This window comes from Podarcis bocagei (genome assembly GCF_964188305.1).
Source record: "Podarcis bocagei genome assembly, chromosome: 6".
NCBI lineage: Eukaryota > Metazoa > Chordata > Lepidosauria > Squamata > Lacertidae > Podarcis > Podarcis bocagei.
In genome coordinates, this window is record NC_138130.1 from 37,608,261 (window position 1) to 37,634,008 (window position 25,748).

Below are 25,748 nucleotides of genomic sequence, written 5' to 3' on the forward strand. Positions count from 1 at the left end.
CTGACACATGTGTGAAACAGCAGCACAGTCTGCCTTCAGCTGTGGCATTCTCTCTCCCCCTCCCCCCCCCCCGGTAACATTTTATTCCACTTGCAGCTGCTGGGTGACCTTGGGCCAGTCACACTTCTCTGAAGTCTCTCAGCCCCACTCACCCCACAGAGTGTTTGTTGTGGGGGAGGAAGGGAAAGGAGAATGTTAGCCGCTTTGAGACTCCTGAAGGGGAGTGAAAGGCAGGATATCAAATCCAAACTCTTCTTCTATTAAAACTGGGAATCCTGTCCAACAGAAAAGGGCATTGCTTCTGGTGAAAGTCTTACACTAAACGTAAGCTGAACATTTAAGTCGATTTCGTTACAGGATAAGATAGCAGCTAATGCTTTTGCTTGCTTGTGAATGTTTCATTTTGCTTAGAGTGTGGCAGATGTCAATTATTTTTAATTAGACTGGCAAGCCCATTTCCTTGAGGCTGACACAATGACACCTACGAGGAATATTGTGCTTCTCAAACAGAGGCATTCTTTGCTGTCATCAAGTATGCACATTGGTTTATTGTTATGGAACATTGTGCAGTACTGTGCAAACTGTACTCTTCAAAAGAACTGGCTGGTCTTCAGGACTGCAGTTTTCTTCCCCAGAAAATATGAAAGGAAAAAGGAGGTGAAGCAATTGCTTCTTGCTGAATCAACGTTCACTGCCAAGAGCATTTCAAGCTTTTCATCCCCTTTCTTCAGGCACAAAACACACCCAAACTTGAACCCCCTTCAGGTGTTTGTTTATTATGTTATCCATCTATCCTGTGCCTTCCTTGCTTCAGCCTGAATTTATGCATGGATGTTTGACTAGGGAAAATCTGCAAGCATACAGCTGTAGGCACATAAACTTTCATGTGATCTGAAACGCTACATACTGTAAGTGGAGCCCAGTTCACATGGAAGCTGACACATGTAGGTTTTTTTCCCCTTAATGCTCCTCTGTTTAATTTTGCAAGCCCTCTATCTGTCTCACACATGTGACCCCGATCACATTTTTAGTACAAGTTCAGTGCACAGTGTAAGTTTTTTCGACTGCCGTGTGCTCCCTACTCTTCCACTCCAAGAGAATGGTCTGTTTAGGTCTTCATATCCCGCTCCTGTGTTTGGGCTTTCACAATTTTATGGAGCTCTCAAGAAGCTGTTTGTTCACTAGTTTGGACTGCACTACTTTGGGCTCGGGCAATGCCTTGCGTGTCAAGGCCCCAAGACCTCCCCCCATCTGCTGAATAATAAAACACATGGACACCAGTATTTTAGGTTAATGGGTGAATTAAAGCCACAACTTTATTGGTTACAGAATATGAGTGGTATTGGCTTAGGCATTGGAATTGAACCAACTATATCTGACTCCTGCCTGCCATGCGGGTAGTCCAGTAAGGGTCAATCACCAGTAGGGGGAGCTCTGTTGATGTTCATCAACTGAGAGCTCCTCCAGCGTCCCTGCTGGGGTTGTGGCATGGCCCTAGCCCAGGGGTCTGCAACCTTTAAGACAAAAAGAGCCACTTGGACCCGTTTCCGAAGAAAAAAAAACTGGGAGCCGCAAAACTCGTCATTATAAAAATAACTTTTTTGTCACTTTTTTATTATTTCTTTGTTTGACCCCTCAGAATTACTCCTCCTCATAGAAATAAACGTTAAATTAACAAGTTACCTTTTTTGTTGTGTGTTCTTCACTCCCCTTCAAAACAGTGACCAGCGTACATGCCCCCTTTCAATGCAGTGACCAGCGTACATGCCCCTTACAATGTAGCGGGCGGGCGGGAAGGTGACGTCGGGACGGTGCGTGACTAACGCACGCACCGCCGCCATGCGACGTCACAGCCAGTACAGCGCCCGCCACAGTGGGGAGTGTCGGGGCGCACAATGCGCCTCCTCCCCTCGCTAGTATCTGCCCCGGAGCCGCGGCAAAGGTGTAAAAGAGCCACATGTGGCTCCGGAGCCACGGGTGGCAGACCCCTGCCCTAGCCCATACCAGGGCTTCGGATGAGAGCCACACCCGCAGATCCCTTTAACGGAATACACTTAAAGAGGAGGGGCCGGCGATGGCCACAACCTCCTCTCCCATGAACCAGGTTTTACCAATTCCTAAACCGCCAAACAAAGTTGTGACGATTGCTACGAGGTAGGCAAAAACCAAATGGCTGGTGGCAATTTGCCAAGTGGAAAAATTCCTACCAGGCCCCCTCAACAGGTGACCAGCCGAGGTCCATAGCAAGGCCAAGGTGTCGAACACATGAAAAGAGGGTGGGAGGGTGGTTGATCCATGGAAGCAGGAACCAAGAGGAAATTCCCTGGCCACATGGCTGCTTAAATGCTGTAAGCCACCCCCACCCTGGCCAACCGGATAGGTCAGCTGGGAGCCGGGACGTGGCTGGAACCCCTCTATGATGCGGGGGCACTTCCAAGCCCCCACTGTGCACAGGGAGAGCATGTGGCCTGCCCGGAACACCGTACCACAGGGAAGTGCAGAGGCCTTCTCAGCTTCCTTGAACAGACTGTCAGTTTCACCAGCATAAACAACTATTGGGTTCTTTAGGTATCCTAAAATCATGTCCTCACCTTGCCTAGATGGAAAATGTGAATATACCTTAATACTACTTTATGTCAGATGGTAATTCCACAGAAATTTTTTTTGCCAAGAAAGAACATTTTGGAAAAAAATATTCAAAAGTCCTTGAACGTCATCTAATATGTGAAAGACTGACTCCTATTTGCTATATTTCAGCTTTTCTCTTTCAGCGAAACTATGAAAGGAAATATATTAAAATGTTTTAAAATGCGAAAGGTCGGACTCAACAGGCTGCTTCTAAACTTTAATAACACGAGTAATTGCTAGAACTATTAAGAACTGTATTTCCTTTTCATGGTGTTCTCATTGTAATGGCAAGGTCAATTATTATGCCGTTTATGAAAATAAATATAAAGCAACATTTTATATTGTTTTATATAAATAACAAATGTATAAAACAACATTCTTTTATCAAGCAGGTAACTTTTTGAAGCATCCTTGCCCTAAAGCAGCAGAATGATGATCCTTCTTCCTGTGATGCTTTATCTGTGGCCTGTAAGCAATGCTATTAACGAAAGGATTTCAAAGCCCAATATTGTATTATTCATGGCTGATGATCTTGGCATTGGAGACCTGGGATGCTATGGAAACACAACTTCAAGGTTTGCCAACACACTTGATAATATATATGTACATTTGGCTTTAGCTTCAAAAGAGATTGTTCTGGGCAGAGAGCTTGTGGAAGATCACAACCACAATTGTTTTTTTTTTTTTCCGTGCATAATTTTTTATTAGTTTACAAAAATCACAGTACATAACAAACTTTATCAAAACTCATATCTGTTCACTTAAAGAAAAGAAGTTGACTTCCTTCAGTCGTTCCACGAATCGTCCAAAATAACATTAAAACAATAAATCCGCATTTCCATATTTGTAAAGCCATAAGTCATTCTCATCCATCCATTTTCTTTTAGCCTTACCCTTTACCTCTTACAGAGCTCCTTGGAAACCTACTAGTGTTGTCTGTTCATCGATTAAGCTTTCCAGATATTTCGTAAGACTTTCCCAATTTTCGACAAACCTCTGATCTTTTGTGTATCTGATTTTACATGTCATCCTGTCCATCTCCACATATTCTAATAATTTGCTTCTCCATTCCTCCGTTGTTGGGATACCCTCCTGCTTCCAGTTTTTTGCTATTAGGACCCTTGCTGCCGTTGTTGCGTATTGGAACAGTTTGTAGTCTTTCTTCTTAATTTCCTTTCCTACCAAACCTAGCAGGAACGCCTCTGGTCTTTTATTAAAGGTATATCTTAGCATTTTTTTCATTTCGTCATATATACTTTCCCAGAACCCTGTGACCTTTGGGCATTCCCACCACATGTGGTAGAAGGTACCCTCCCTTACCTTACATTTCCAGCATTTATTGCAGGATCCATACATTTTGGCTAACTTAACCGGGGTCAGGTACCAGCGATAGAACATTTTCATTAGGTTCTCCTTAAGTGACACACAGGCCGTAAATTTTAGGTGTTGTTTCCAGAGTTTTTCCCACTCTTCGAAATAGATATTGCGGCCAAGATCTCTAGCCCAGTGGGTCATTACCACCTTAACCTCTTCGTCAGCTAAGTTCCAGTCCAATAAGTACTTGTACATTTTTGATAATATTTTTATGTTACTCCCCAGGATCTCGGTTTGGAACCTAGAGTTTTTGTCGGCGTAACCTTTATCTTTTACATCTTTCCTAAACATATCATTTATTTGGTGGTAGTGTAGCCAATCGTATACTTGAGATTTAACCTGATCATAAGGCCTCATTTTCCATTTTCCTTCCTCCTTCATGAGCAGTTGTTCGTAAGTTGCCCAGTTGGTTCCCATATTAACCTTTTTAATGGCCATTACCTCTAATGGAGCACAACCACAATTGTATTTGGATATAGAAACATGTCCCATGGTTTGGTTGACTATGCCTGATTCATGCAAATGCTGGATTAGTGGTGGTAGTCCCATCCTAATCCAAGTAAGGATTAGTGAAACTGGTCTCAAGGGGATAGCTTTATGTCTCTTTCTCCCCACTCGTGCCACTACTGATACTTTAAAGCCCTAAACGGCCTCGGTCCAGTATATCTGAAGGAGCGTCTCCACCCCCATCATTCTACCTGGACACTGAGGTCCAGCACCGAGGGCCTTCTGGCGGTTCCCTCACTGCAAGAAGTCAAGTTACAGGGAACCAGGCAGAGGGCCTTCTTGGTAGTAGCGCCCTCCCTGTGGAACGCCTTCCCACCAGATGTCAAAGAGAACAACAACTACCAGAGTTTTAGAAGACATCTGAAGGCAGCCCTGTTTAGGGAAGCTTTTAATGTTTGATGTATTACAGTATTTTAATATTTTTTGGAAGCCACCCAGAGTGGCTGGGGAGGCCCAGCCAGATGGGCGGGGTATAAATAATAAATTATTATTATTATTATTGATAAGAAAACAACAGTAAAAATCCAAAGGGCAGCTGCCTAAGCAGCAGAAAATAGCACAATCTTTTTTTTAAAGGTGTAGCAACACACCCTCCAAGTGTCCCTATTTCCCAGGGACAGTCCCGAATTTATAAAACCCACCCTGGTTTCTGATTTGATCCTAGAATGTCCCGCTTTTCCTTAGAAATGTTGGAGAAATGTTGGAGGGTATGGAGTTATGTGACCCCTGAGCCAAGGAGATAAGTAACTATACAATCTTTAGAAGACATCTGAAGACAGCCCTGTATAGGGAAGTTTGTTTAAAGTTTAATGTTTTTATATGTAGGAAGCTGCCCAGAATGGTTGTGCCAACCCAGTCAGATGGGTGGGGAATAATAATAATAATAATAATAATAATAATAATAATAATAATAATGGAATACAAAATCCCAATTTTCATTGGAGAAATGTTGGAGCATATGTAGTCAATTAAAAAGCTGCTTTACCTAGCTGCAAAATGCATGAGCGTAGGCCCCAGGTAAGCTTCCCTGGTGAGCACATCTTACAAGACAGCTGCCACCACTAAGATGGTCCATTCTCCCAATGCTACCTATCTCACCTGAGGAAAGGCCACAAAATATTATCTCAGTGCATAGGCAGGCTTGTGTTGGAGGTGATCTGTCAGGTACCCAGGCCCCAAGCTGTTTTGGACTTCAAAAGTAAGCATGATTTTATTTATTTGTTCATAAAAATTTATACACCGCTTGATTGTTAAAAACAAAAAAACAACAACACAAAAGCTCAAAGCAGTTGACAAAAAGATAAAACCAGGGAAAATTTACAATACATCAAAACGTGCAAGAGTTAAAATTCTAAAACAGATAAAAATTCACACCAACATTTCTAAGCATTAGGAGTTTAAATCATGCCCAGAAATGGATTGGAAGGCAGTGCAGCTGTTTACGTTCTGGCAATATAATATGTTTCCATATTCAATCTAGCAGCTGGATTTTGAACTAAATGCAGAAATTCCAAACAGTCCTCAAAGATAACCCCATGTACATTACAGTAGTCAGAGCACAAACACACATATAGACTGAGGGAACAAAACTATCGTGAAAATACATCTTTCTCTCCCCAATATTTGAATGAAGAATGAAGAAATACAATGGATTGGGAAATATGAGTTACAGTTTGTTTCAGAACATATAGCCCTTAAAATTTAGACTCACTTCATGCATCAGGGTGCAAGATTAAAACACAGACATGTTGGTTCTTAGTGTATTGATTTTGATTTGATGATTGAAATGTTAAAAGAAAAAAGGACTATGGACTCAGCTATAAAGTCGCAAATAAAAAAATTCAAAGTGTGTTGTAAAGTTCAGTATACAAATGTGAAACTAGATGGAGACAGTGAACTATGCCAAATTCAATGTATTTTTCAAAATGTATTTTTTTTAAAAAAGCATTTTCACAGTGTTTTTTATATGTGTGTAGATTCCACCTATAACTCTGGCTGCAACCCTAGACAAATGTAGATGCACCTAATTGCATTAACTCCAATGATCAAAAGTGCACTCAATTCACCATAAAATTTGGCTTCATGTTGGATTTGTATGACACCAACTGATGCACTATAAGCCATAATGAGAACTTTAAATAGTCTGAACTCACTCGTGTTTACATGTTCAGAATACATGCCCTTGAATTTGTCTTCTTCTTTTTTCCCTCCAGGACTCCTAACATTGACAAGTTATCTAAAGAAGGAGCAACACTGACTCAACACATAGCAGCCTCACCACTATGCACCCCAAGCAGGGCATCTTTCTTGACAGGCCGCTATTCTGTCAGATCAGGTAAAGGATGTTCTTACGCCATTGTTAGATATCAGGGCACAGCAATTCAAAGTAAGGATGGAGAGGAACAAAGCAGAAGACCCACCACTGCATCCCTTGTACTGCTGGGTCTTGGCCAACACAGAATGCAAGGGCATCGTAACTTGTCCACCACACCAGCTCCAGGCTGGCATAGCTGTGGAGTCTGATGATCAGTCCCTTGGGGGATCTGCAGGGCTCTGGACCCAGCACATCCTAAGTTGCCCTTGCCCTGCCCCCAGCCCAGAACACCTTGTTTTGGGGCTGTCAGTGGTAGCTTTCTGGCTTGGCACAGTTGGGGCTTCTGATGTGAAAGAGTCCTCACCAATACTGGTGCTCCTCACTAGTAGGCATGCATCTACATGGGTGGTGCTGTGGTCTAAACCACTGAGCTTCTTGGGCTTGCTGATCAGAAGGTCAGCAGTTCAAATCTCAGCAATGGGGTGAGCTCCCGTTGCTCATTCCCAGCTCCTGCCAACATAGCAGTTTGAAAGCATGCCAGTGCAAGTAGATAAATAGGTACCGTTGCAGCGGGAAGGTAAACAGCATTTCCATGCGCTCTGGTTTCCATCATGGTGTTCTGTTGCACCAGAAGCAGTTTACTCATGCCAGCCACATGACCGGAAAGCTGTCTGTGGCCTGAAAGCAAGATGGGTGTGGCATCCCCATAGCCGCCTTTGGCTGGACTTAACCATTCAGGGGTCCTTTACTTTTACCTTAGACATTCATCCATTGGTTTCAGTGCATCTCCTCATCTGACTATGACCAACGTTATGTCACCCAAAGTGTGTAACTGGTTTGCCTCCTATTTGAAATTAATTTTTTATTCCTTCAGGAATGGCTAGCCTGCACAAAGTTGGGGTCTTCTTGTTTTCTGCTTCTTCTGGTGGACTCCCTATGGAAGAAATAACATTTGCTAAACTTCTCCAGCAGAGGGGTTATTCTACAGCTCTCATAGGTATGGCTGATTAACATGCTTCCTTTATCTATTGGTCTTAAGAAATTTATATCCTGCTTTTCTGACCCAGACTTGTCCCTCAATGTAATCTACACGCTAACGATGGGCTATCAACTAAGTAAATGAAGCAATTAAGAAAGAAAAAAAAACTGGAAATGCCTACAGAAATTCCAAACAATAAAATATAGTCACTGAGACTTTCTGAAATAACTCTTTTTTTGAAAATGACTTTTCAGTGCAGGAGACAATTCTTTGGGGCGGGGTTAGCCATTAGTGTAGGGACACGGGTAGCACTGTGGTCTAAACCACTGAGCCTCTTGGGCTTACCAATCAGAAGGTCAGCGGTTCGAATCCCCGTGACGGGGTGAGCTCCCATTGCTCAGTCCCAGCTCCTGTCAACCTAGCAGTTTGAAAGCATGCCCAAAAAGTGCAAGTAGATAAATAGGTACCGCTCCGGCGGGAAGGTAAATGGCATTTCCATGCACTGCTCTGGTTTTGTCAGAAGCGGCTTAGTCATGCTGGCTACATGACCCGGAAAAACTGCCTGTTGATAAAGGCCGGCTCCCTCAGCATATAGAGTGAGATGAGCACGCAACCCCAGTGTCATTCCTGACTGGACTTAACTGTCAGGGGTCCTTTACCTTTATCTTAGCCATTAGTAGTAACAGCAGCCCCACACCTTGCCTAAACAGGAAATGGCAGCATTGGATCTGTGAAATGGTTATAGTCCACCTGAAAAGAAGATAAGAAGCATCACACCCCACTGTGATCAGATATCTAAGCCAAAACTAAGCTTAACGGGAAACAGAACATTCAGGGGGATGACAAATCCACCTAGTGGCTGTGCCCCCTTTTGTAGGATCAGATACACTGGCAACCAAAAATACTGGCCTAACTTATCCAACCTGATTTACTTTCCACCATGAGGGTAAAAATAAAAACAAAATAATGTCATCTGCATTTCCAAACGCTTTTGAGGAAACTAGGCACAAATTTAAAAATGAGAATGTTCACTGAAAACAATTGATAGCCTTTGCATTTGCTTGTGGATTCAAAAGTGCAGTTCTTGAAAACAAGATGCTGAATACATTCTGCAGTTTCCATGGATATTATGGTCATGGAATAAAAAAGTGGGGGGGGGCACTGCAGATATAAAGGTATTGGATCCATATGTTCGTAGCCCTAATCTTGAGTCACTGTTTCAAGATCCCATATGATTTGTTTGCTTTTTTTTTTTTTTCATTTGAAGAGTTTATACATTGCTCTCCAAACAGTAGTCGTTTAGCCTGGCTAACATACCTCTCAGTCAACATGAACAACAATAAAAAATTGATCGCTCACATAAAAATAAAACAGAAGAACCAGAGAATAATAATAGCAAGATTAAAAGAATGGTTGTTTCTTGCTACAATATTAGATAAATATCTGTAATTTATCCTATTTTATTTATGAATCTTTTCTAAAGCATTTACAAACTGTTCAATGTTTTAAAATCCCTACTCAGTATGCAACATGAAAAACCCAATATCATTAAAACAAATGTGCAGCATAAAAGCAGTAAAACAGTAGTATAAAAACAAAGAAAAAGAATGCATACACCAGGATCTGATCTAGTGGGTCAGCAAAAGCCTGGGCAAAATGTATGCCTTTACAAGATTTTTGAAGGAACTAATTGTAATATACACATATACACACAGCTTGATTGCAGCCCATAGAACCCAAATGTATCATATAGAGAAGATGGAAGGGCATTCCATACTATAAGGGAAACAGCAGGAATTGCTCATTTTTTTATAACTGCCCTATGATGTTCTGTAGGGTGCTGTACTGCAAGTAGAATTTCCCCCAGAATATTCTAATTTACTCTCTGGAAGCTAAATAGATGTAATGCTCGAGTTGTCCTTGGGTTATTAAATCATGTGTGCTTTCTTGATGGGAAAACTATAGTACGGATCTTGAAAGCTCTGTTAATTTCATTATTGCAGTCATCTACATTCACTTCAATTAACTTATTCATGGAAGCAGCTTACAACTCACCTTGCCATCTAGCCGGCTTTAAATTTGCTCGCACAAAAGCAGTCATTTTAACTTGAAATGTAATGTTGATATAGCGCTGCACTTTGATGATATGCGGCCTTACCGCTCTGCCTGACACCCTGTGAAATTCCAAATTAATCGTAAGAATTGGAAAATTCTCTGAAGAGTAAGAACAAAGAACAGGAGCGTGAGAAGAGCCCTGCTGAATCAGGCCAAAGCGATCTACCTCAGCATCCTGTTCTCACAGTTGCAAACCAGATGCCTGTGGGAAGCCAGGAAGCAGGACCTGAGCACAGCAGCTCTGCAATGTCCAGTAGCATCATCATTATTATTATTATTATTATTATTATTATTATTATTATTATTATTATTTCCCTGCCCATCTGGCTGGGTTTCCCCAGCCACTCTGGGCGGCTTCCAACAAAGTATTAAAATACAGTAGTCTGTTAAACATTAAAAGCTTCCCTAAAGAAAGCTGCCTTCAGATGTCTTCTAAAAGTTTGGTAGTTTGACATCTTTGGGAGGGCGTTCCACAGGGCGGGTGCCACTACCAAGAAGGCCCTCTGACTGGTTCCCGTAACTTGACTTGTCACAGTGAGGGAACCGCCAGAAGGCACTTGGTGCTGGACCTCAGTGTCCGGGCAGAACGATGGGGGTGGAGACGCTCCTTCAGGTATACTGGACCGAGGCAAAAATTGCACAAAATTTGCACAAAAGAGGAAGGAGGTGTACCAATTGTATAGATATATACATACAGTGGAAAAGATACAAGTCTACATTTTATTTAAATACCTGTTTGAAATATGTGTCTTTCCCCTGCATTTAGGAAAATGGCATCTTGGGATTAACTGCAACAGCAGTGATGACTTCTGCCACCACCCTTTAAATCATGGATTTGATTACTTCTACGGGGTGCCTGTGAACAATCTTAGGGACTGTAAACCTGGTCACGGAAGCGTGTTTGGTGCTGGACTGAAGATGCACACTCGTGCAGCACTCCAGAGCACGGGGATTGCTCTGATCTCTTTGGCGGTTCTGAATTACATTGGCCTTGTCAGAGTTCCCCGCAGAGTACTGGGCTACTTCTTCTTAATAGCTGCAGTGATAGTTGGAGTTTTGCTGCTCTTCTTTTATAACTTCCGGAACCTTAACTGCTTCTTGATGCGAAATCACAGTATTATCCAACAACCCTGGAACTATGAGAACCTCACTCAGAGATTCACAGAGGAAGCCAAAAGATTCATAGGAAGGTAAGGGTGTTCAGTTTTAAAGCGTTCGAATTTCAGAGTGATAGCTTGTTTACAGAGGTGCCTGTGATTTGGCAGGTGAACAAAGTGAGGCATCTGTTCATAGTCTGCATTTTAATCAAGGCTTATATTTTGATCAGACACCTGTATTCTTAAAATGAGCTTAAAATATATTTTAAAATATCTGTATCTCTCATGCCAGGCAGCATCTCTCATGCCAAGTAGTGAGTGCATTGGCAGATGTGCTCATCTTAAAGAGGGCCCCTGGTTTATTGCGGTCATAAAAAGGCTGAGAAGCGAGGTCACTGACCTTACAAATTACAGAATAATCAAGTTGCAAAAACAATTATTATGCCTCCCATTTTAGACTTAAGCCCAAAGGGTAAATTGAAGAAGTTGCTTTTAGAACAGCAGCTGTTTTAGCAGCAAAAGGGGGGCTGTAAACTAAGAGGCTTCTCTCGGAAGTTGCTTTTGGAAACTGTTTTTTTACTAAGTTCCCTTTCTTCTAAATATATATATATTAATGTATTAAATATATAGGCTTAAATGTAATTATGCAAAGGATTTAGAAAGCATGAAATTTAGATGTTAGATTCTTATTTCATAGAGACAGAGTCCTAGAGTTGGAAGAGACCACAGACCCATGCCAAACAGGAAGCACTATCACTCCTGACATCTGGTTGCCGAGCCTCTGTTTAAAATGAAATTAAAAACCATCTGGTTTGTAGGGAATAGGGAAAGAGGGGCCAAAGGTTATCTGGTAATTAAGGTGCCTTGTAGAGGTTAATGGCTACTTGTTTGCCATTTATAAATAGAAGAAAATATAGCTCTCTGTCTCCCATAAAAGGTAATAGGAAATGGGTGTATCTGATATGATTGGTTCTAGCAATCAGCCAATAGGAAATTCAACCAGGCTGATTGGACAGAGGCAGCCAAAGGAGGAGCAAGGGGACTGGGCTGAGGGAATATAAGTGCTGGCCATGAGGGCTGGCAGGGCAGAGCATTGGTAACCATATACCACTGTGTCTCTCATTTATTTGTCTGACAAATAAATTATTATTTTAATTTCTCTATTGCTGCGTTGAATATTTCATTCCAGCTAAGCGTTAACCACAAGCAGGGTGCTACATTTTATGGTGCCCCTGTGACTCGGATAAGTGGTCTGCTGGAACGCAGCCCCTTCGCTCTACTGAGCAGGGTACAAGAGAGAGGATCTCTAAACTGCTTACCCAAGCGCGCACTGGTAAATTTTTCCAGGGGGAACGCAGAAGTCTCGTCTGTCTGATACCCTGCTCACTGGCGGCGACGGACCGGGGGGAAACGGAACCAACCAAGGGTAAGTGCACAAAGGGATTTTTGGCCCTCCAATTAATTGGGAGGAAGAGAAGTCTTGATCAAACTTCTGCGTCTCAGTAAGTGGGAACTGAGTACGCTAGGTGGTTGGGTACATCAGATGGTGATCTGGTGTAGGGAAAGGAAAGTTGGGAGGTAGTGTGTGGTAAAGTATCCAGCGCATTGTATGTATGAGAAAGTACAATCTGCAGCTGACCTGAGTGTGAAAACGAGTGTGTGAGTGACTGAGTGGATACTTCACAGGGCCATACAATGGGAGTTGGAGGTTCAAAGGGGGAAAATACACCTCTTGAATGTATGTTAAATAATTTTAAGAAAGCCTTCTCAGGGGCGTATGGAGTCAAAATGACGCCAGAGCGCCTGAGAACGTTATGTGAATTAGAGTGGCCAAAACAAAATACTGGATGGCCATCTCAGGGAACCTTTGATATAAATTTAGTAAGTAAACTTTGGTCTAACATCGCCAAAGAAATTGGAGGGTGCCCAGAACAATTTTCATATATAGATTCCTGGCTGAGCACATTAAATAAAAATCCTCCATGGATAAGGGAATGCAAAGTCCAACGATGCAAATTATTGGCTGTAAAAGCCGAAGCTAGGAAAGGAATCTTGCCAAATGAACTCAAACCCATTTTTGAGGGACCAGAGGAAGAGGTGCTTCCACCTCCACCCTATGCTCCACATCGAAGGGAGCCTAATCCAAACACTCCACCAGTTGTAACCCCAAGGCAAGAAAGTGGAATGAATAATGGGGCTGGAGTCACAGAACTTGATTCCTTGATAGATTATGATAAATATCTTCAGGAGGCATTGGAGGCCTATAATAAAGCCCAAGCAGAAGTGGTTATTCCACCTGTGAGTCCCAGTAGAACTCCATCTACAGTCTCCTTTAGTGAAACAACTGATTGCCCACCCCAAACCCCTGTACATCCAAGTCCTAGAGAACTATTACAGAAGTTACAGGGAGACCTTAACCGGTCAGCAAGCAATACAGCCAGGCGTATAAAGCTGCTAAAAGAACGCCTTGGGACAAATACCATCCCCTATGATTTGAGGCCCCTAGAGCAAAGCGAGAAAGATCACGTAGTAGCCCCTCTCAGAAGAGTATTTGATGCACTTGAGGAGCCTGTGCTGGTTAACGGGCAACTCGGACCACGGCCACCTCGAACTTCGACCCTCCAGTACATTCCATTCACAACTACGGATCTGATGAATTGGAAAACACACACCCCATCTTTTGCAGAAAAACCTCAGGCTATGATGGACTTGGTGACTTCAATAATAAATACTCATAGTCCTACTTGGACAGATTGCCGCCAGCTCCTGAATACTCTGTTCACCACTGAGGAAAGAAGAGACATAATTGAAAAGGCACAGATATATTTGCGTGAGCAGGCCAGAGTGGGAAATATTTTAAATGTTGACCGTCATCTCCGGGACAACTTTCCCTTGGAAGATCCTAATTGGGATCCAAACAATGTAATTCACCTGGCCAGACTTACCACCTATCGCCAGACGCTTGTGCAAGGTATCCGCAGGGCATGCCAGAAGCCCACTAATATGTCTAAAGTCTCAGAAGTAGAACAGAAACCAAATGAGAGTCCAGGAGACTTTTTAGAGAGGCTGCAAGAAGCCTATCGTATATGGACTCCTTTTGACCCTGAAGCCCCTGAAAACAGCAGAATGATTACTGCTACTTTTGTGGCCCAGTGCGCTTCTGACATTCGTAAGAAAATTCAGAAATCAGAAGGATGGGAAGGGATGCTGATGAGCCAAATTATGGCCATTGCACGCCGAGTTTATCGGAATAGGGATGAGGCTGAGAAACAAGAGAAGAAGAAGTGGCAGAAGGAAAAGATGGTAATGCTAGCCACAGCAGTGAAGCAAGACTACCGCCCCTTAAATGGAGGAAGAGGGCGGGGAAGGAATCCACCACTGGGAAGGAATCAATGTGCAAATTGCAAGAAGGAGGGTCATTGGAAGCGGGAGTGTCCTGAACCCCTGAGGTTGGAAGAAGTACGCCCAGGCCCAGGCCCAGGCCCAGGCTCCGGCCCAAGAAACCAGGGACGGGGACGGGGAATGATCCGAGATGGAAGATATCAGAGACCTGGACAAGGACGGAGTAGGGACAATGTCATTGGACTGGCAGAGGAGGATTTTACCCAAGACTAGGAACGACCGGACTCCATAAAGTTAGGCTTCCAGGAGCCCACGGTCACGATTCAATTAGGGAGCCATTTAATAGACTTTATGATTGATACTGGGGCTGAATACTCAGTACTCCCAGAACTATTGCAGAAAAAGGCATCCAAAAGTGTAGTCATTAAAAGTGCCACTGGTCAGTCAGCTAAGAGGTCTTTCCTCCAACCTTTGGAATGCCAGCTTGGGGGACATCGTTTAACCCATCAGTTTTTGTATATACCTGAGTGTCCAATACCTCTCTTAGGTAGAGATATGCTGTCCAAATTGCAGGCCCAAATCACCTTCACTCCTCGAGGTCCAGAAATGAAACTGCCATCAAAGGCAGCAGGAATAATTTCCCTCTCAGTACCTAAGGAACAATCATGGCGCCTAATGTCAGCCCTGCAAGTCCAACCCACATTGGATACAGAGTTAAACAAGCTCCTCCGAACTCTACAGGTGCCACCAGGAGTATGGGCCGAAAATAGCCCACCAGGAATGGCCAAGAATATAGCTCCAATTGTAGTAACCTTAAAACCTATGGCTACCCCTGTATCTGTAAAGCAATATCCTTTACCCCGGCGAGCAGCAGAGGGCATCCAGAAACATTTGGACCGCCTATTAAAATATGGTCTGCTTAAGCCCTGCCAATCAGAATGGAACACACCCCTTTTGCCTGTTCGAAAACCTGGGACAGATGAATACAGGCCAGTGCAGGACTTGAGGCTCGTAAACCAGGCTATCGAGACCTTGCACCCAAATGTACCAAACCCATACACCCTGCTGAGTTTGATCCCACCAGAAGCAACATTTTTTACTGTATTGGACTTGAAAGATGCATTCTTCTGTTGCCGGCTGGCACCACAGAGCCAACCTATATTTGCCTTCCAGTGGGAAGACCCTTTGACAGGAACAAAAGGCCAGCTAACCTGGACAAGATTGCCCCAGGGATTCAAAAATTCCCCAACTTTATTTGGCACTGCCTTGGCAAAGGATCTAACAAGTTACCCCTCAATACCTGGAGAAAAGGTGGTTCTGCAATATGTAGATGACCTTATATTAGCGGCAAAGGATTTTGATACCTGTAAAGAAGGGACAGAGGAACTGCTCCACTTGCTCTGGGAAGCTGGCTACCGAGTTTCCCAGAAAAAGGCACAGTTATGTTTAGAAAAGGTCAAATATTTGGGCTTTGACATCTCACACCAACAACGAGCATTGAGACCAGAGAGGAAAGAAGCTATTTGCCTTATCAAGGAACCTACCACAAGGAAACAACTCAGAGGATTTCTGGGAACAGCAGGGTTTTGTAGACTATGGATACCTGATTTCAGCAGTCTGGCCAAACCCTTACATGAAAGCACTCGAGGTGCAGAAAAGGACCCATTCGTATGGGGACCTGAGCAGCAACAAGCCTTTTTAGTTATCAAACAACGACTTATGGAGGCCCCAGCCCTTGGACTGCCTAATTCGGAAAAACCCTTTCAGCTGTATGTACATGAACAGAATGGGATTGCAGCGGCAGTCCTGACCCAGAGATTAGGAAGTTGGAACCGTCCAGTAGCTTATTTGTCAAAACAATTGGACTCAGTAGCAAAAGGATGGCCTCCATGCCTAAGGGCAGTAGCGGCCACTGCAAGCCTTGTCAAAGAAGCTGATAAATTTACCTTCGGCCAGACGATGTATGTGAATGTACCTCATGCTGTTCTGACACTCATGGAATATAAGGGTAGTTATTGGCTAACGAACCCAAGGATGGCTAGGTACCAAGGCCTATTGTGTGAAAATCCCAGGATTCATCTACGAGTAGTGAATATGCTCAATCCAGCGACTTTGCTGCCCCTACCAGAGGTAGATGATGAAGAATCACATGATTGTCTCCAAATAATGGATGAAGTTTATTCCAGTAGACCTGATCTGAAAGATGAACCATTGAAAAATCCAGATGTTGTATATTATACTGATGGTAGCAGTTACCTGCATGAAGGTGCCAGACGAGCAGGATATGCTGTGGTCACCAATGAGGAAGTTGTGGAAGCTGAAGCTTTGCCTGCTGGCACCTCAGCACAAAAAGCTGAACTTATAGGTTTAACTAGAGCTCTGCAATTGGCAGCCGGATGTAAGGCAAACATCTATACTGATTCTAAATATGCCTTCTTAACCCTGCATGCACATGGAGCTCTATGGAAAGAAAGAGGTCTAATAGGAGCCCACGGGAAGGCCTTGAAATATGGACCTGAAGTAGAAATCCTGTTAGAAGCAGTATGGGCTCCAGAACAGATTGCTGTAATGCACTGCAAAGGTCATGGACGAGGAAGGGATCCAATAACCAGAGGAAATCATGCTGCTGACAAAGCAGCCCGAGAGGCAGCCCAAAAGCCTGTGGGAGGATTTATAGCAGCCCTCATACCAGAGGTAGTTCCAGAAGAAGTTAAACCTCACTATACCCCAGAAGAGAGGAAGTGGGCTGAACAGGAAGGAGCAGTTGTGAAGGACGGTTGGATGATCCTGCCAGACAATAGGATTTATGTACCTCATCATCTAGCAGGCACAATTGTAAGAAATTATCATGAATCTACTCACCTTGGCGGTACTGCAACCAGAGAGAGTCTCAGTCGGAAGTTGTATATTATTAACCTATCACAATTAGCAACTTGCATTTCACAGAAATGTGTTCTTTGTGCTAAAAACAATTCCAGGCAGGGACCGGTACAACCTCCTGGAATCCAACATGTGGGATATGTCCCCATGGAAAGCCTAATTGTGGACTTCACAGAGCTGGTCCCTTCTAAGGGATTCAAGTATCTCCTTGTGTTTGTAGATACTTTTACCGGATGGGTTGAAGCTTTTCCCACCAGAACTGAAAAGGCACGAGAGGTAACTAAGAGACTCCTCACTGAATTGATCCCGAGGTTTGGATTACCTAGATGCATTGGAAGTGATAATGGGCCAGCGTTCATTGATCAAGTAGTACAAGAAGTATGTCGAGTCCTATAAGTAAAATGGAGACTGCATGCAGCATATAGGCCTCAGAGTTCAGGGAAAACTGAAAGAATGAATAGGACTCTGAAAACCCAATTGGCAAAGTTAACCCAGGAAACAGGATTGGGATGGGTAGATGTGTTACCCATAACACTGTTTCGTGTTCGGTGTGCACCCACCAAAAGACTTAAATTGTCACCTTTTGAGCTCCTGTATGGGAGGCCGCCCTCCTTTGTTCAGGATATTCCAGCTGACCTCAAACAAATAGGAGACCATGTGACACAGGAACAAGTGCAATCTCTCTCCCGTGTTTTTGTTTCTCTTAACAGGTGGGCCCTCGAGCGCACGCCGTGCAGCATTGCCGAGCCGATTCATCAGTTCCAGGCTGGCGATAGCGTATGGGTGAAAGAGTGGAAACGAGATCCACTTGCACCTAAGTGGCGTGGGCCTTACACCGTCTTGCTCTCTACTCCAACAGCGGTGAAGGTAGCTGAGGTGACCCCCTGGATTCATCACTCCCGTTTGAAGAAGTCCGAAGGCAGTTGGACGTGCAAAGGTGACCCCTCTAATCCTCTTAAACTGACTCTCTCCAAAAACCCCTGTATCTAGCCCTACCGGGAACGGGCTAGGTCACGGGCAACATTTGACGACCGGCCTGCTGCAGCCACAACCTGGAAGCTGGCTGACCTGCGCACGCCTGAAGCTTGAGGAGCATCTGAACCAGCGATTGTGAAAGGAAAGATTCTCTTATACAATTAATTGAATGCCCCCCCCCTTGTGGAACAATTATCAGAGATATTACTCATTGGGGATCCTCGGGATATATGTTTTGGTCTTGGTGGTTCCCCATTTCTGTCACTGGGGGAATTATATTGGGGCTAATATTTATTTGCTATCACAATAAGGTAATCTTTTGTGGAAGGAATGCATATGCTAGACATCAACATGATTTTATTATTAATCCTGATCCCTTGGGAAGGGGAAGGGTCCTTGAATCTGACCAAATTGACTAAATATGGATTCCACCATGACCACAATATGTGGGTAGGTTTAGCTGAAATGGTAGCCAATGTTGCAAATAGGACCAATTGCCTTGTTTGCTCTCTTGGGCCAGATGATTCAGAGGGAGGTATGCCCTTATTACCGATACCATTAGATGCCATTGGTATGGTAAGCGAAATACCACACCAAACAGAAGTACAGAATTTCCCCGGATGGAACTCAACTAAACCATTACGAGTTATACCTGTACAAGGGGAATTCTGTGTACATAGATCATCAGATGCAGCTGATTCTACCATGATAGGCTCTTCTCATTGTCACTATACTTGGGATAATATTAAGAATACCTGGGCACACGATACTACCTATCGAACTCGGGATGCCTTGCCCTGTGCACCTCCTTTTATTCATGCATGGAAAGTGGTATGGAACATAACTGTGACAGAAAAAGGCAATCTAACATACTGCACTGTGAACTCTCTACCTCTTTTGCTATTTCGCCTTCTGTACTCCACGTACCAAAGACCTCAGACACGATGGTTGTGGTGGATATGTGGAGAATGGGCATACAAGAAACTCCCCTCCAAATGGAGTGGGACTTGTTTCCTGGGATGGGTATTACCACCAATGTGGATTATGCCCACTAATTTGGCCAAGCGTACACGAAGAAACGCTGATATTTCTCATATAGCAGGAGGAAGTACCCAAAGTTGGAGCGGTACTGATGATTGGCCACCAGAGCGCATTATAGCCTATTATGATCCTGCCTCCTGGAATCCTGGTGAGCTCATACAAGGGGCACGGGATCCTATTTATAATCTAAACAGAATAATTCGATTGCAAGCAGTAGTGGAACTTGTAACCAATGCAACGGCCAAGAGTTTGAGACTTATTGCACAACAGTTGGATGAAAGTAGAGCCGCCATTTTGCAGCTGAAAATGGGAATGGATTATGTACTTGCCAAGCAGGGAGGCCTATGTGGAGTCTTGAACTTGACAGGGAATGCCTGTTGCTTTAACATTTCAGATAATGGTGAGGCAATCCGTGTGTTGGCCACAAAGATGGAGAATATAGCACATGTCCCAGTACAAACATGGGAAGGATGGGATATGGGATGGCTCACCAATTGGTTACCTAATGTCACAGGACTCAAAGGGATACTATTGTCTTGCTTGTTTTTCTTGACGGTAGTAGTAATGGTTTTATGTATGGTGCCATGTATCATTTCATGTTTTAGAAGTACAATTAGCAAGATGATTTCAAATGAAACTCTACCTCATATCATGGCCCTATACAGAGCTTTACCTCAGGAATATGATGAAGGTCAAGCTATCAAGGACACTTGGGATGAAGGTCCTTGAGCTTGAAAGGGGGGAATGAGGCATCTGTTCATAGTCTGCATTTTAATCAAGGCTTATATTTTGATCAGACACCTGTATTCTTAAAATGAGCTTAAAATATATTTTAAAATATCTGTATCTCTCATGCCAGGCAGCATCTCTCATGCCAAGTAGTGAGTGCATTGGCAGATGTGCTCATCTTAAAGAGGGCCCCTGGTTTATTGCGGTCATAAAAAGGCTGAGAAGCGAGGTCACTGACCTTACAAATTACAGAATAATCAAGTTGCAAAAACAATTATTATGCCTCCCATTTTAGACTTAAGCCCAAAGGGTAAATTGAAGAAGTTGCTTTTAGAACAGCAGCTGTTTTAGCAGCAAAAGGGGGGCTGTAAACTAAGAGGCTTCTCTCGGAAGTTGCTTTTGGAAACTGTTTTTTTACTAAGTTCCCTTTCTTCTAAATATATATATATTAATGTATTAAATATATAGGCTTAAATGTAATTATGCAAAGGATTTAGAAAGCATGAAATTTAGATGTTAGATTCTTATTTCATAGAGACAGAGTCCTAGAGTTGGAAGAGACCACAGACCCATGCCAAACAGGAAGCACTATCACTCCTGACATCTGGTTGCCGAGCCTCTGTTTAAAATGAAATTAAAAACCATCTGGTTTGTAGGGAATAGGGAAAGAGGGGCCAAAGGTTATCTGGTAATTAAGGTGCCTTGTAGAGGTTAATGGCTACTTGTTTGCCATTTATAAATAGAAGAAAATATAGCTCTCTGTCTCCCATAAAAGGTAATAGGAAATGGGTGTATCTGATATGATTGGTTCTAGCAATCAGCCAATAGGAAATTCAACCAGGCTGATTGGACAGAGGCAGCCAAAGGAGGAGCAAGGGGACTGGGCTGAGGGAATATAAGTGCTGGCCATGAGGGCTGGCAGGGCAGAGCATTGGTAACCATATACCACTGTGTCTCTCATTTATTTGTCTGACAAATAAATTATTATTTTAATTTCTCTATTGCTGCGTTGAATATTTCATTCCAGCTAAGCGTTAACCACAAGCAGGGTGCTACAAAAGCACTACTCATTTCCCATCCATTTGTGGCGTTATTGTTGAAAGGTAACAAATTGAGTGTGAAGACAGGAAAGAGCCATATGTTTGTAGACACCCTCTAATTCAGCCCAGAACTTCATCTGTGTTCATTCAGAAATCTCTGAGGTTCAGCTCCTTGCATGAATTCTTACTCATCTCTCCCCATCCTGCCTACAAACTACTGTCCAAAGTCCCAGTCCTTTTCTTGAATTCCTGCTCTGATCTCTAGGCCCTGCCTACACATTCTACAGCTCAGGATCGCTGCTCAGCTTGTTGTCATGAAGTCAAATGGCAGCCATCAGCTTACCAGGGACGCAGAAAATCTCCTGGATCTGCTGTCTGTGTAACACCACAAATGGGCTGTCAAGATCCTGGCAGGCCTCAGCACATGGCTGGTAGTTAGTGTTAATGGTGGTGACTCACAAATTTTGCAGCTTGCTCTATATAATATAGAAAGATGTATTGAATACTAATCTATTTGTCCACATTGGCAAGTATTGTCCACTCTTGACTGTCAGCAGCTGTCCATTTTCTCCAGCAGAGGTCTTTTGTAGTCACAGTGCATGAGGTAGGGGCTGGGTGAGTGTCACCCTCACAGCTGTGGAGGTTCTGCTACTTGCCAGGACCAGGATGGTTTAGTGAAGTGGTGAGGAGAGTACCAGGTTGGCAGTGGCTCAGGAAGGTGGGTAAGGATCATGTGGTCTCTTGTGCTCACTCTTCCTTTCATAATTGGAAATGTTGCTAATGTTAATTTGATGGTGCAGTGAACCAGACTTTGAGGGCCAACCCAGACTTCCTCCAAAATTTCATGGGAATGCAATATGAAGGGAGATACCCTGAGGAGGAGCAACCCCCTGTTTAGGTATACAGGTGTGGGTCACCAGTAGGCTTGTCATTTTTATTTACGGAAGGAAAAGAGGTCTAGGACAGGCGTAGGCAAACTCGGCCCTCCAGATGTTTTGGGACTACAACTCCCATCATCCCTAGCTAACAGGACCAGTGGTTGGGGATGATGGGAGTTGTAGTCCCAAAACATCTGGAGGGCTGAGTTTGCCTATGCCTTGTCTATGAAGTAAGTGTTGCACTCTACTCTGCCAGAAAACTATAATTTGGAATAGCATTCCACCCTGGAAGTTGTGTTTGATATCTTGGCTTTGACTCTGGCACTGAAAAAAACCCCAATGATGTGCCTCTGAGCATGTGCAGAGTACTTTCCCCTCTGTACTGCAGAACCACAGTCAACCCTCACACACCTGCAATTAGAGGAAAGGACTTCTGGGATTTGACTTCCCAGCTCTGGGTTTCTGGGAGGTGTCTTCTACGTGTCTTCTATCTACACATTTGTGTCCACAGTCATCAACCTAAATCTCCTATGTTTTCGCCACCATCCTGACTTGCCATCCCAGTCCTGTAAGCAGCAGCACTGCTGCACCCAGCCTCATGCACCATGGCTGGTCTTTTGTATCACCTGTTTTGCTAAGCATTGAACCTAGGGGTCTTCTGCATGCAAAGCATATACTCCAGGTATGGCCCTACACTGGGGTAGCTGCTAAAAACTAGCACGGTGAAGATGCATTTTGCTAAAGTGAGCACCTCTCTAAAAAGGAAGACAAACGAAATATACATGAGTCCCAGTTATATCCAACAGAACTTATTATTTTCCGTCTATATAGCACATTAATTTCAATTTACAAGTGGTTAACGGTGTAAAGACAGCAGCCCTCATGTGTTAATTATTTTAATTAACACTATAGTCAGTGCATTTGACACTCATGCCTTACTAGAGCAGTCTTTAGGAGATGTTACCACATTTAAAGGGGATTTACTTCTTTCGAATTAGTCTAGAAGCTATTGTTTACTCAGTGCATTTCTGCACTGGGATGACGAACCACTACTGTTGGAGAAAAAGAAACAAAATCACATTCACCTAACTCTAAATAGAAAAAAAGAATGCTTCTTAAGCACTTAAAAAAAAAATAAAATGGTGAAGCTTCTGATTTCTCTGAAATTTTGTGTGGCAAAAGCTTAGAAAACCGTCTGTGGGGTAGCCCACAAGAATTATGAGTAAAACATTTGTTTTATATTTGGGATAATAGAGAATGGAGTGTGTGTGCATTTGCAAGAAGAAGAAAAGTTGGACATTTGCTTGAGACTGACAAAGCCTGTTTATAGTCTCATGGATAGCAAAGCATATATCATTCTCTGATGCTGTATATCTGAAGATTTAAGGCTGTGAAATAGGGATGAAAAAGTAAATGTCAAAAATGTATGTAGCTGTTTGAGGGCATAGAAAAATGACTCTGCATAGGAATAGATAACTGAGACATACAATTATTTTGTTTAAAAATATATAAATCTTAACCTTTGAATGGAAGCCAAGCTCTTCTCATTTCTATTCTATATTTGAACAAGACAGTAAAACTCAGCCTTTATTTGTTCCTGACACTTCAGGTTTTTATTTTACACTCATGTTTAAATTTAGTCCTACTTTTAAATGCCATTTTGATATGACACACTTAAAGCTATAAAATGGGAGCTGTACCAACATCAAACTCTCTTTGGCTTAAATAATATTTTGTTTAAATGGCACACTTTTCAGTTTTATAGTTACAAGCAGGGCATTTTTTTCAGCCGGAACTCTCAGGTGGGCGCCATTGCCATTGTAGGAGAACAAGGGAGGCGTCCATTTTGAGTTCCAGTTCCTCTTTTTCTAGAAAAATAGCACTGCTTATAAGTATATGTAGTTTACTAGTGAGAAGTCCATAAAGTGTTTCTTTTTGAGGTATGAGCTTTTAAAAATAAAGACTCTCCTCCCTGGAAGAGAGGGGAGTGGTTGTGGGCGGGAGCCCGAGCACCGCCCCTAGCAGGGGGCATTAGCCCCCTGCCTCCTCCTCTCACCTGGCTGGCGCCCACGCCCCCTCGGCAGGCATCCAACCAGGTGCCTTCGGGGGGGCGTGTTCAGCAGCCTTTTGCAGCGGTGCCAGCCTCTCCTCGGCCTCATTCTTCTCCGTCCTCTCGTCGCGAGTCACCCACCCTCCACTCCCTTTTAGCTCAGGGTCTTTGTTCTTTGGCCTTGCTATGGACCTTAGGTTGGTCGCCCTGGTTGTCTAGGGGGCCTGGTAGGAGTTTTTCCATTTGGCATTAGGTTTTTTGGTTTTTTCGCCTACCTCGTAGCAATCGTCACAACCTTTTGTGGTATTGGTGGGTAGGTTAGGCATTGGAATAATGTGTTGTGGTGTGTCGAAGGGCTGGGTGTGGCCATTGCCTATGCCTTCAATTTTGGGGTATTCCGTTAAAGGAATCTGGCGGTCGTGTACTCTGTCCGATGCCTGCTTGGCGGGAGGCCATGGCACAACCCCCGGTGATATCAGGGGAGAGCCTATAGTTGGATTAGCATCAACAGGCTCCACCTACTGGTGAATAAACCCCCCTGTTTTAGACATCCAATGCCTAAGCCAATACCTTTTCACTGCTGTAATCAATAAAGTTGTGGCCTTTTCTTGCCCATTAACCTTATATCACGTGTCCTTGTGTATTTATTTCACATCGCGGGGGTCGGGTCCTCAAACCACAATAGGATATAACAAGCAATTCCATAGTTAAAGAGTGCAAAATGAGTACATAGGTATGCAGAGAGGGCATTATTGGAACCTGGCAAGTCCCATATCCTGGCCTGCTGTTCTTCTGCTTTGCTATTTCTGCCTATTCACCTGCCCTCTACCAGGGAGAGAAAGAAACAGAGAGAGCAGTAGGATCCCCATGTATTTTCTTACTATGTGACATGGTGACAACTGAGCCCATTTGCAAAGAAATAAAGAGAGGGGGGAGCAGTAAGGAAGAGGAGGAGCCCAAACAAGGAGAAGGTGTACCAACAGCATCCTATGGTACCCTCCAGTTGGCATGGTAGAGGCATTCCATAAGTCCACAAATCTGCATTAACCCACAACCAGTGGATCCACAATCCATTTTTCCAGGTACTTGCTTCCATCCCTTGCAAGGCCTCCAAATATTTATCATGAGGCATTTTAAGCCAATTCACATTTTATCAAAAGGGAAATGGTCAAACTTTAAAGTTTGACCTTTAAATTCAATTCAAGGTGGAATTCAGAAGGTATCTGCAGATTTTGGACTTTTTGAGAAAAATTAACAGGATATTTTTTTACTGTTCTTATTTTATATTTATTTGTATTGTTTTGTTGCTTTGCTGTTCACCAGCCTGGTGTCCTTAGGAAGTATGCTAGATTGAAATGTAATATTAATAAGGATAGCAATATGGCTCCTGGCAGACTATGCCTGAGGGAATGCAGGTCTCAACAGAAGAATTGTTGCTAATCTCTGTTGTAACGCCACCTTTATTTGGTTCAAGGAAGCCTGGCGCCAATTTCAACAGGCCTGGCACTCACTAGGCATAAGCAGTATGAGGGAGAGTAACTACAGCTACTTGCTGCAACAGCTGAAGAAATGAACCTATGCTGCCAATTCTTTTACTGGTCTACTTGCTGAAACAGGAGCTTGAAGGCTCCTTTCCTCCATTCAAGCTTTGGGATGGTAATAATAGGAGCCATGTTGGACACCAGAATGGTACGATTCTCATAACCCTTAATAAACACAGTTCTCGGGATTCTTTAAGGGCCGCAATGCACTTTAAATGTGCTTTAAAGGTATGGTGTAAATGTAAAGAATTGCTAATG

The 25,748-nt window shown here is 43.4% G+C and overlaps 1 protein-coding gene across 7 annotated transcripts in view; it reads left to right on the forward strand.

Annotated features, from left to right (window-relative positions):
• Positions 1–25,748, forward strand: part of STS (steroid sulfatase) — a 111,358-nt gene that overhangs the window by 23,888 nt on the left and 61,722 nt on the right. For 4 of the 7 annotated variants that reach the window (XM_081197072.1, XM_081197075.1, XM_081197074.1 and 1 more), the window contains 4 exons: positions 3,018–3,203; positions 6,723–6,844; positions 7,698–7,820; positions 10,684–11,107. In XM_081197072.1, the coding sequence (XP_081053198.1) occupies positions 3,058–3,203; positions 6,723–6,844; positions 7,698–7,820; positions 10,684–11,107 (815 nt within the window). In that variant the 5' untranslated portion in view covers positions 3,018–3,057. The remainder of the gene's footprint in view (positions 1–3,017; positions 3,204–6,722; positions 6,845–7,697; positions 7,821–10,683; positions 11,108–25,748) is intronic. The other 3 variants (XM_081197073.1, XM_081197077.1, XM_081197076.1) reach the window with 1 other exon arrangement.